At 27.3% G+C, this 13,250-nt stretch overlaps 1 protein-coding gene and 1 pseudogene across 1 annotated transcript; both read left to right on the top strand.

Annotated features, from left to right (window-relative positions):
* Positions 1 to 473: 473 nt before the first annotated feature.
* LOC110662095 (probable O-methyltransferase 3) lies at positions 474 to 5,898 on the top strand (annotated as a pseudogene).
* A 4,712-nt stretch (positions 5,899 to 10,610) lies between these two features.
* LOC131169266 (trans-resveratrol di-O-methyltransferase-like) lies at positions 10,611 to 12,432 on the top strand. The gene is made up of 2 exons (XM_058128372.1): positions 10,611 to 11,497; positions 11,980 to 12,432. Exons 1-2 carry the CDS (start codon positions 10,721 to 10,723, stop codon positions 12,277 to 12,279), a joined length of 1,077 nt encoding a protein of 358 aa, XP_057984355.1. The 5' UTR covers positions 10,611 to 10,720; the 3' UTR covers positions 12,280 to 12,432.
* Positions 12,433 to 13,250: the final 818 nt, after the last annotated feature.

A 13,250-nucleotide genomic window follows, 5' to 3' on the forward strand; every position in this document is an offset into this window, starting at 1 on the left:
GGATAAGGGGTACCCTGTTTCATAAGTGGTAGCACAACTTGTGCTGAAAATAACACAAGTTGAAATAAAAATTGTTACCTCATTGAAGGTGCAGCCAATTTAATTAAATAAAATTTGGACAACTGCTGCACTCATTGCAAAAGAAACAGTGGAATGGAATCCATTAAAGCAATTAAACTCAAAAAGTTGAAATAGGGAGGTTAAGCTAAAAAATATAACCATGAGATATCCACTCATCAAGTGAAATTCCGAAGTAGCATATCAAAAGCAAGTGAGCAAAACACTAAAGATTCAAAAGAAAAATGTACTTATGAGCAACTAAAAAAATACTGAATAAGCAAATGTTTCAAATAAAAGAAAAGCAACACAAGTAAAATATTTACTAAACAAGTCGCTAAAAACACTAATTAATTAAGCAACTAAAATAAAAACATGAAATATGTAAATTGAAACTAAAGGCTGGTCAGTCATGAATGATAACTCCTTTGCCCTTGCCATCTGGTGTAGGTGGTGGTGCAGGGTGTGAGGAATGGGGATGAGAGTTTTCAAAGAAAAGAGGGGAATCGGTCATGGCGAAAATGGAAGAGAGGGAGCAGAATAAAAAAAAAACGAGGAAGAAGAAGACGAGGAAGGTGTAGAAGAAGAAGAATATGGTTGTGAATCGTGGGTTATGGCGATGATTGTATATATCATTTAAATGTCACTGGTTCAACTTACTTATCTTATAAGTGCCCACTATGTTTGTTATATGGCATGAGACTCACCATTCTATCTTATTAATATCTCATACTAATCCATAGAAATAAATAGATGTGACAGTCTATGCGGGTAAATCAACCCAATGAGGTATCATTGACCGTGAACCAAAATTTATAACACTTGTATCATATTATTCCGTTACTCATATTCTTAACATTTTAGAATGGAACATCTAACAAACTGTTAAAGGATAATTTTAATTAAATTTAAACAATTTAAATTAAAAGAAAAGACATATGCCATTGAAAAGAAATTAATATTTATAAGATACAAATTACAAGTTATGCTCTAGGGTATACCACTAACACAAACATTGAGTTTAAAGTTTTAGTTTATTTTTCATATTTTATTCCTTCTTCTACTTTGATTTTATTATAATGAACATGAATTGTGAGTAGTTTCTTTAGATTATGAAGTTGGAGATGCAATATTTAAGTTTCTTTTGTGGATTTGAACTGAGTTAGTCCTGATTTAATAAAATTTATGAGGTTTAGTACATATCTTATCTGCTTATTGACATGCTTAATATAGGGTCTCATTAAGTTGTATTCTTAATCCTTGGTTGAAGGGTCGAAAGGAGAAAACTAAGTCATAGATAATTAAGAAATTGAACTTAATTAACTTAGATCCAGAAATAGACTAAGGATTAAAAGGGTTTCATAGATTGACTAAAAATTTTAATGGGTCTTGGTTAATTTTAAACTCCATAAAAGTAGAATTTAATTAATCAATGCATACTTTATTTCACTCGAAAGAGATCTCAAAAAATTTGAGAATTGATCTCTTTTAAACCTATAAATTTCATAGATTGGGCTAGCTAGAGAAAATCACAATTAACTTGAATAGGAACTCTTAATTCCGGAATCGTCTTTTTATAATTGTTGCTTATTATTTTACTTTTAAGTATTTAGTTTAATCTCATTTCATCAATTTTTATTATTAATCTCTCAATTTCTTTATTTAGTCAATTATTAAATTACTCATTTATTTGAATTTAATTTTACATTTTTAAACCTTAAACTTCATATTCTCAAAATTCTTTTATCTGTCTCGTTAAATTATAATTTTAGTATAGTTCATTTTATATTAAAAATTCAATTGAAAACATAATTTTTCGTAAGAATAATATCTTTTTCTATACTACTTAAATAACTCGTGCACTTGAGATAGTCCGCATCACTCCCTAGATTAAAAAAAAATCAGATATTTGAAAATTTTAAAATATAATAATTATATTATAATTATTAATTATAATAACTGGCGATTGTTAAAAAGAATGCATTGTGAAATTTTTGAATTTATATAAAAATGAGTTTGATAACTATTAAATTAAATATTTACATTTATATTCGTGTATTTATTATATAAATTTTAATATAAATATTTAATCTAATGATTATCTAATGTATTCTTATATGAGGATTAGCTTATATTAGAAATATCTATTTTAAAATAAGCAATTCAAAATCTTTTTCCTTTAAAAATTTTCAACACAGGGAAGAAAAATGCCAAAATTGATCTATTATATCTATAATAGTTCCGCTTAATTTCTAAGCAACTTGACCACTTGCAAAGGCTGGTTTAAACAAAAGTCTTTAATAATTTGTATTATTTTACTGTATATTTTTCAATAGTTAAATCCTGCCAACCTGCGAACCTATAGTTGCATAGCACAAACACGATGTGCGCGGGGACACACATATCCTCGATTAAAATATTATTTTATTATAAAAATTCATTATTTATTATTTAATTTTATTATTTTTCTAAAAATTTAATATAAATATATTTTATTTTATGATAGTTTATAAAATATATTTTTAGTTATTATAAAAATTAAATAATTAAATAAAAAATCTTGTTCAACTTCGATGATTATTATTATTATTATTTTGCCTTGTATGAATATTTAATGGGATGAGAATAAAATGATAAAATTTAATCCTATTTCGTTGTTCATCGTATTGAAATTTACTGTTTTTTTTTAATTGATACTATTCATGAAAATTTATTGTAGATATGAATTTATAAAATAAATAATAAATGGATTAGAGATTTGTTAGGTATTCTTAAAATAGATAGATTTATTAGGTATTCTCAAAATTGACTCTCTAACGCTCAAATTAGAGTTGATATGAGAGAATAATATATCAGATTGATTATGAAGAAAAATATACTTTCAAAAATGATTTGATCTCTTTATATAAAATATAGACAATTATTAATTATGGTAAGTTAATTATGTAAAATAATACCCTCTATTTTATTTTTTTTTTCTCTTTTATACTTTTTTTTAATTATCAATTATCATATAATTTTTTAAAAAAGGCAAGCACTAGAACTAGAAATTTTAATTCTTCTAAATCTTAAAGGGATACATAGGTAAAATTAAATTTATACACTTTTTGCTAATTTCTTTAAAAAAAATTATTTTCATTTCTAGTTTTTTAATTAAGTTCAAGTATTTACTTATTAGATTTTTCTTAAAGATAAATTATTTTCATTCTCCTTTTTCTTATTTTATTTTGATTGAAAGATTTCTAAGAAAAATTAAAATATTTTTACAAATATAATTAAATTCCGAATCAATAAAATTTTTCTTTAAATTTTTTTGTCTAAGTCACCCTTAAACCACCTCTAAACCGCTTCCAAACCGTTCTCTAAACCGTCTTGAACTATCTTTTTTCGAACCGCCCTTCAAACTGTTTTAAACCGAGGCTCAAAGCGGAACCGACGGTTCATAAACCGTTTTCCAAACCGTCCCCTAGCAATTTGGTTCAAGTTCATGATTTTATTGAACCTGAACCGATGATTCTTGAAATGTGGCCACTCCTACTGTTTTGAATATCTTGCCAAAGTTGGAATAGTTAAACTACATTAGCCACTGTAACATGTTCTTAACAACATAATCCTTTTTCCCTCACTTTTTTTTTTTTACTGATTAACTGTCTTTTTCCGTTACCAAACCTGTGGAAAAATTGACTCTCTAACGCTCAAATTAGAATTGATATGAGAGAATAATATATCAGATTGATTGTGGAGAAAAACACACTTTCAAAAATGATTTGATCTCTTTATGTAAAATATAGACAATAATTGATTATTCTAAGTTATCTATGTAATTATATAGATATTATTAATTAGCATAATTATAGACATTATTATATTTGGCAATCCTATCAAGAATATTTATCTTTAAGTAAGATTCTTTTCTTTTACTGAATGGGTCTTACAATGGTTGAACCGATTTAACAAATTTTATGATTGAACCATTAAATACGATTAGATTCATGAATTATCCAAAAACTTATGTCACTAGATTAATTATAGATTTTGAGAAGTTATATTATTAACAATTAATTTTTAAAATTATTTATAATACCAATTTTTATTAGGCAGCGAGCAATTAACGAAATTCACAATATTAAATTTAGTAAACATATATATTCAAATATTTTGTTCAAAACATTAATATTATAAAATTTATAATTTCAGATTTATTCTAATGAGAGCTGATTTTAACAAACACAAAAGTAAGTTTTTTTTTTAGAATATATAAAAAAATAATCTTACTTTATCCCTTTCATTAAATAAATAAGGGTATGGATGAGGCAGCAGTTTTAGTTCTTCTTAAGAAATAGAATTTCAATTTTCTAAATAAAAATTGGAACTGAAATCTCAGTTCTATAATACTGTAAATAATATTTTAGTTTGATTTTGATTTATATTTAATTTTATAATAATTTCAATTCAAATCTTGATTTATGTATTTAAAATTATAATATTTTTATATTTCTTTAAAGAGTAAAAATAATTATAAATTTACTAATAAAAATTAATAATAATATTAATGTTTCAATAACAATAATATATATATATATATATATATATATATATATATATATATATATATATAATCCTATATTAACAAGACCATGGCGTTATATGAGCACGCACTTGATTCCTAAACGGGGATCCTACTCCATTTAATAAGGCTTATGGCAGGACAATGGGACATTATGGGAGTATGCTGGACATGAACCGAACCTCAACAATTTCTTTAACGAAGCAATGGCAAGTGATGCTAGGCTGGTTATTCGTGTTCTGATCAATGAGTGTAAGGGAGGGAGCGTTTGAGGAGTTGAAGTCATTGGTTGATGTTGGGGGTGGAACAGGGACTGTGGCCAAAGCCATAGCTAAAGCATTCCCTTAATTGGATTGCGTTGTGTTTGATCTCCCACATGTGGTGGCTGGTCTGCAAGGCACTGCCAATTTGAAATATATTGGAGGCAACATGTTTGAGGAAATTCCTCCTCCCGATGCATTTTTACTGAAGGTACGTCTTACCCTTTTCTCTGTTTATCATTCCCTGTAGGTTGTAGCCGCCCATGTCCCACCACCATTGGGTAGATCTGATCATTGGTCTAACTAAGCAAAAGTTCGGTTTGAAGATTCTCCTACGGAAGTTCGGCTCTACTGTAGTTTGAAGCTCAAATTTTCAGCCCAATTTGAATGGGGCAAACCCAGTCCACCAACTTAATTAATATAATATTAGAGATGGTAAATTTTCATCTGACTCGTTAATTTAATTTAAATTCGTTACGTTTAGGATGATTTATAATTTATTTTTATTTAAATAAAATTTGAAAGTTATGATTTTATCAAAGACCCTGTGCTTTGTATGTATGTGTGTTTTCTTAACTAATTAAAAAAAAATTGAAACGATTCAAAAATTAAAGGTTTAATTTTTAATAATTTACATGATCTGTGTTCATAAATTAATTATAATTTTTTTTAGTAATTGACAAATAAAAAAATATAAATCTACAATTTAAAATAACTTGATTCATATCTGATAGATAAATTCTAACATTTTTTCCTATCTGATAAAGCAATAGATTTTACACAATTGGAACGATGAAGAAGGTGTAAAGAAATTGAAGCAATATAAAAAAGCCAATAAAGGAAGAGGAGGGAAGTTGATAATCATAGACATATGATAGGGAACCCCAAAAAGATAATGATTCCATTGAAACACAACTCTTCTTTGATGTGTTGATCATGGTCTTAGTTACCGGTCAAGAGAGGAATGAAAAAGAACGGACTAAACTCTTTTTTTATGTTGATGTTAGTGACTAGAAGATAAAATCCAAGTTGGGTTTAAGATCCAATATGCTTTTCAACCTTGTTAATGGAAGCTTTAGTCACAGAAGGACTACTTTATAAGGATGGTCACGGTCTGGTTTTGAATCGAAATCAAATCGGCATCGGTTCGGTTAAAACACCAAAATCAGCTTCTAACCGGACTGAAACCATTTTTCTGCGGTTTGGTTCAGGTTCATATTTTTTAGAAACCGTGAACCAGCAGTTCGAAACCGGATTTAACCGACGATTTCAAATCGGACCAAACCGGCGATTTAAATATAAAAAAATTCAATAAATATCTCACATTACTCCTAATTCATTTATATATATCATTAATTTTCTATACAATTATTTTCTACACTCTCTTTAATTCTTATTACTTTTTTAATTTCTCTCAAATTCTCTAAATAATTATTTTCTACACTCCTTTTAATTCTCATTACTCTCTCAATTTTCTTACTTTATTATTTTATATCCTCAATAAAATTTTCAATACCCTCTATTTTATTTTTTTTCTCTTTTATACTTTTTTAATTATAAATTATCATATAATTTTTTAAAAAAGGCAAGCACTAGAACTAGAAATTTTGATTCTTCTAAATCTTAAAGGGATACATAGGTAAAATTAAATTCATACACTTTTTGCTAATTTCTTTAAAAAAAATTATTTTCATCTCTAGTTTTTTTAATCAAGTTCAAGTATTTACTTGTTAATTTTTTCTTAAAGATAAATTACTTTCATTCTCCTTTTTCTTATTTTATTTTGATTGAAAGATTTCTAAGAAAAATTAAAATATTTTTACAAATATAATTAAATTCTAAATCAATAAAATTCTTCTTTAATTTTTTTGGTCTAAGTCACCCTTAAACCACCTCTAAACCGCTTCCAAACCGTTCTCTAAACTGTCTTGAACTATCTTTTTTTGAATTGTCCTTTAAACTGTTTTAAATGGGGGCTCGAACCTGAACCGACGGTTTAGAAACCGTTTTCCAAACCGTCCCCTAGCAATTTGGTTCAACTTCATGATTTTATTAAACCTTAATCGACGATTTCTGAATTGTGACCACCCCTACTATTTTGAATATCTTCCTAAAGTTGGAATAGTTAAACTACATTAGCCACTGGAACTACTTTGGATATCTTGCTAAAGTTAGAATAGTTAAACTACATTAGCCACTGTACCCTGTTCTTAACAACATAATCCTTTTTCCCTTACATTTTTTTTTACTGATTAACTGTCTTTTTCCGTTACCAAACCTGTGGAAAAATTTTAACATCATAAGGTAATTTTTTTATTTTATAATTCATATTTCATTATTATCTTGTTATGAGATTTTCTATACTGAAAATTATAAAAACTCAATTATAAAATTAAATGAGAAATTATTTATTAAATAATTCTTTGATTGGATATATATGAAGAAAGATATTTCTAATAACTTGAACAGAAAATAAAAATTTATAAAAAACAATGGTAAATTTAAGATTATAATAAGAATTTATTATTTTATAAAATTATTTTTTACTTGATTATTATTATTATATATTAAAAATTTACACATTATTATAGTTTTTTAATAAATAATTTATTATTACATATAATTTTTTTGTCTGTATTAAGAAAAAGTCTTAATATAATTTCGAAGCAGCTTGACCACTTGCAAAGACTGGTTTAAACAAAAGTCTTTAATAATTTGTATTAAATCCTACCAACCTACGAACCTGTGCCTGCAAAGCACAAACACGATTTGCACGAGGATATCTATCCTCGATTAAAATATTATTTTATTTTAAAAATACATTATATTTTTCTAACCACAATTTAATAATCCATAAAACCTAATTGTTATAAAATTAAAAAAATTAAATCGAAAAACTCGTTCTGCTCCAAAATTTTTTTTAAATCTTATAAAATCCAAACTTTCCAATTTGTATAATTGTGTTGAAATAGTGGGTATAGTGATGAACCACTATTTTTAAAATATCAATTACTCTTATTAAATTGCTACAAAATTACAATAATATATCTTTAGGATACAATAAAATATGAAATCTATAGACAACAACTCCTGAAAATTTTTCTTAAAAACTCTTTATACGAATTGAATTTAGAGACATTAGAAGAGAAGAAGAAAAAAAAAATAAAAATAATATATATGTGAATTGAAAACTCATTCATATTTATAGATGATGAAAAGTTATGGCATCTATTCTAGATAAATACATTTATTTATTTTTAATATATATGACTATTTATTTAAATTGATATATTCTCTAACAAATGTGATTATATTTATTCATTAAAAGATATTTCTTCTAATAGTTATTATAACTGTTTGTGAGTAATAGATATATTTATTTATTAACAGATACATCTACTAATTAACAAACACATTTTATAATTTACTTACGAAAATTAAAATAAAATAATTATTTTATTTCACACACATACATGTTAAAGTGTCATAATATAATAATATATATTTATTTAAATATATATATAATTTATGTATATTTTTCATTTTTTTTATATATTTCACTAATATAAAAATTTTTACTATAAAAATTTATTTAAATTTTATATATAATTTAAATATTTTATCTTAAATTAATAAAAAACAACAGGATGAGAATAAAAATGATAAAATTTAATCCTTTTTCTATGTCTATCCTATTAAAATTATTTATAATGCCAATTTAAATATTTAATGGGAAAAGAATCTTTATCTTATACTTTTTTGATTCCCTAGTTCTCACAACTTTTTAGACCAACGTGCTTTCACGCTTTTCGATGAAATGGCGCGCGAATTGTTATTTCCTTTTTTTTTTCTTTTGTTTTTTTTAATATTTTTTTTAAATATAAGACAGGAAGAACATGCGACTTTTTTTTATATAATATTTAACAACTGTATAGTGTGAAAAAAATTTTTTATTATATAAAAAATAATATTACTTTATCATTTTTATGTGACTCCAATCAATTCTTTTCAATTGTAAATAATATTTCAATTTGATTTTGTTTTATATTTCGATCTATTTTATTTTAATTTTGATTTATGTATATATTTTTATATTTCTTTTAAAAGAGAAAAAATTAATTAATTTTTATATATTAATTTTAATATATATATATATATATATATATATATATATATATATATATATATATATATATATATATAATCAATTTGATTGCTCAATTATTAATCTTGTTGAGTTGATGTATGTGTGTGTTTGAAAATTGCATATCAAAGAACATGAATAGATCCACTTTGATATTGTGTTTAGATCTTTTTATGGTCAGGATTGAATTTAAAATTAAATTGAAATTAATATTATTAAATTTAATATCAAATCAATTAATAATAGAGTCTAAATTAATTAGATTAAAATTGTTAATTCTATATCTCTTAAACCTATGACTTTGGATTGATACGTTATAAAGAGCTAAACTTATGCATTTACTAACAGTTTAAACTTTTAATATAAGCGTTCAATTCTATAAAAATTAAAACTTTATAAGATTAGATTTATTCTCTCTCCCTTTAATTTTAAAATTAAGAGACAAAAATTAATAGTGAGATTCAGTTTAATTTACTTTTATTAAAAAAATTAATATTATATTATATAAAAGATGAAATAATTAAACTCATTTTTAAAGTGACGAAAATCAAAATTACAAATTCAAAATAATATTTAAACCAAACTCATGCGGTCCAATTTTAAAAATAAAATCGCCATGACCAAAGCTAATTACCTTTGCATTGACACAATCTAAGTTGTATCTATTGGATTAAAATCAATAATTTATAAAATAAAATAAATAATGCATGAAATAATTAAAAATTGTATTATATTTATACAATATGATTAAAAAAATCCCACCGCCTACGAGCCGACGGCTGCACAGCATAACACCAATTAGAGCATAATTGTGCTAATTCTTTTTAATTTTCACTAAACTATTAATAATCAAATTTTGGGCGGTTGGAGGCCAAAATAAAATATTACAAGAAGTTAAATCAAATATTGACAAAAGTATAGAGGTTAAAATAAAAATATATAATATTAAGAGATTAAAATTAAATAATATAAAAATTATAAATAAAATTTACATAAAAGTGTAAAGTTGAAAAAAAAAATATTAGAAGAAAAATAGTAATTTAAAAAAATAAAATTTATAAATAAAATTTTTATTTTAAAAATTTTGGAAGCAAATAATAATTTTTTCAGAAAACACATGAAAGTTTACAGGTAAAAATTGGTTGTTAATTATAGTAAAAAGAATTATAATAATTATAGTAAAGATGCTGTGTTAAGGGATGCAAATGGGCAGTTTCTTCGAGGGCTGTCGGCGTTCAGGGATGGTTGCTTATCGCTGCTCATAATTAAACTATCTTATTCTATGCATTCGAATTATCTTTGTTATACTCGTAATTCTAATTTTATACCAGATTTTTATGGTATGCTAATCTGGAGTTAAATTGGAATTTTTTTAGTTTTTCCTTATTGGTCAATAAAATATCTTAATTTAAAAAAAGGGCCCATTTTCAGGTCTTCTTCACCCTAACCACCAGCCCATCACGTTCACTTAACAAGTACATTTTTATTTGTAAATTCCATGACTCTGTGTAGAGCTCAACTTGAATAACATGTAATATAAAATAAAATATTTATTTTGGTCAATATATAATATTACACCAAATCAAATGAAGTATCGAAGTTATCCACCCATCAGCACTCTATATATTGTTCTTAGTATTGCATCAACCATACCAAATTATCATAAACACTTCCTCAAGAAAGCCTGAAAAGATGGTTAATTTGGCTGATGCAAATCATGATGCTGAGCTTCTTCAAGCTCAAGCTCATGTATGGAACCACATCTTTAACTTCATCAACTCTATGTCCCTTAAATGTGCAATTCAATTAGGAATCCCAGATGTGATCCACAACCATGGCAAACCCATTACCCTTTCCCAGCTCATTTCTTCTTTACCTGTCCACCCAGCCAAAGCTCGCAGTATACCTCGCCTAATGCGCCTTTTGGTTCATTCTGGTTTCTTTGCTCAAGCAAAAATCAGTGAAGATGATGATCAAGAAGAAGCGTATGTTCTCACCAGTGCATCTCAGCTCCTCCTCAAGGACAACCCCTTGAGTGTCACGCCGTTCTTGATGACCATGCTTGATCCTATTTTAACAAGACCATGGCATTATGTGAGCACTTGGTTCCTAAACGATGATCCTACCCCATTTAATACTGCTCATGGGAGGACATTTTGGGAGTATGCTGGACATGAACCCAAGCTCAACGATTTCTTTAACGAAGCAATGGCTAGTGATGCTAGGCTCGTTATGCATGTGCTGATCAATCAGTGTGAGGGAGCGTTTGAGGGGCTGAAGTCATTGGTTGATGTTGGGGGTGGAACAGGAACCGTGGCTAAAGCCATAGCTAAAGCATTCCCTCAGTTGGATTGCATTGTGTTTGATCTCCCACATGTGGTGGCTGGTCTGCAAGGCACTGACAACTTGAAGTATGTTGGAGGCAACATGTTTGAGGAGATTCCTCCTTCCGATGCAATTTTACTGAAGGTACGTCTAACCCTTCTCTCCGATTATCATCCCCTGTATGCTGTAGCTGCTACTTTATTTCTTGGGGACTATCAGATTAGATTAGATTATTCTTGAGAAAAGAGAAGCTGCGGTGATCCTGTAGCCGCCCATATCTCACCAGTGAATAATTGGCTAGGTCTGATCATTGGTCCAATTGGCTAAAAGTTCAGTTTGAAGATTCTCCTCGAGAAGTTCAATTCTACAGTAGTTTGAAGCTCAAGTTTTCAACCCAATTTTAATGGGGCAAGCCCAACCTGCCAGCTTAAATAATCTACTAATTGATCTAAAATGACCTATAATTTATTTTAATTTAAAAAAAACTTAAAAAATTCAAAAAAAAAAAATTAAAGCTTCAAATCCTAATAATCTATATGACTTGATTAGTTCATATTTTAGTAAATAACTTGATTTGAATCTGACAGATAAAAGTCTAATTTTTTTTATCTTGTAATGATGACCAGTGGATTTTACATGACTGGAGTGATGAAGAATGCGTGAAGATTATGAAGCAATGTAAAGAAGCCATTAAAGGAAGAGAAGGAGGGAAGTTAATTATCATAGACATGGTGATAGGAAGCCGCAAAAAAGATAAGGATGCCATGGAAACACAACTCTTCTTTGATATGCTGATGATGGCCTTAGTTACTGGTCAAGAGAGAAATGAAAAAGAATGGGCTAAACTCTTTTTCGATGCTGGTTTTAGCGACTATAAGATAAAACCCATGTTAGGTTTAAGATCCATCATTGAGGTTTATCCTTAATTTAGCTTATAGAGCTTGATTAATTTTATCTTAGCTTTTAATTGTATTTTGCATCTCTATGATATTTTCGTTTGTGTGGTTAAAATTCATCTCCATGTTATGAGTGAGATGCCTCTGCTTTTTACATTGTTAATGGAAGCTTTAGTTGTGCAAGGACTGCTTTGGATATCTTGCTAAAGTTGGATATCTTCAATATTGATCTCCCTTGTTCTTCCTTGATCTTTTAATTATCACTAAAGCTTTTGTCAATGATATGCAAGGTTCTTAGCAACCTGAACACATCTTTAATTTGGATTTTGTAAAAAAAAAAGAAAAAAATTAAAATACAATCTTATAGGGCTTACAATATATACAAGTATAAATTTTATAAGTTATATATTAATGGTTTGAGTAAACCGAAAAACTCAAACTGAATTATATATTCAAAGCATCCCAGCTAACAAAACCCACACTTCTAAGGACTTGTTTTCCTTTTGATTTGACGTAAGATTGATGCACAAACCAACTCTGTTTCACAAGCCTCCGGCAAACAAAGCTAGATCACAAACCACCGGCAAACAAAGCCAGATCACAAACCACCTTCTGAGCTGGAGAAGCAAGAACCAATGCATAAACCGTTAACCCCAGCTGAACCTCCTAAAGAAGTGAAGCCAAGGACCAGGAGACAAGACAATAACCCCTTGGATCCCACACCACCTTCTCATAATCCCTTGCACCTCTTCACCACGAAACTCAAAAATTCGCCCACTCCCCATCCATTGCTTCGTAGAGAAAGCTCCGTCGATTTCATTAGCAAAAAGCTAACAACGCTGGACGGAACCACAAAAACGAAATGGAGTTTTCAAACAACCAAGTCAATGGGCTAAACTATTTTTTTAATAAAAATATTATTTTATATGCTATGAAAAAAAAAGAAATTTGAAAAAAAATTGTTTTATTATTTTAGTGTTCTTATGATCAAAATTTATCAA

This window comes from Hevea brasiliensis, chromosome 10 (genome assembly GCF_030052815.1).
Source record: "Hevea brasiliensis isolate MT/VB/25A 57/8 chromosome 10, ASM3005281v1, whole genome shotgun sequence".
NCBI lineage: Eukaryota > Viridiplantae > Streptophyta > Magnoliopsida > Malpighiales > Euphorbiaceae > Hevea > Hevea brasiliensis.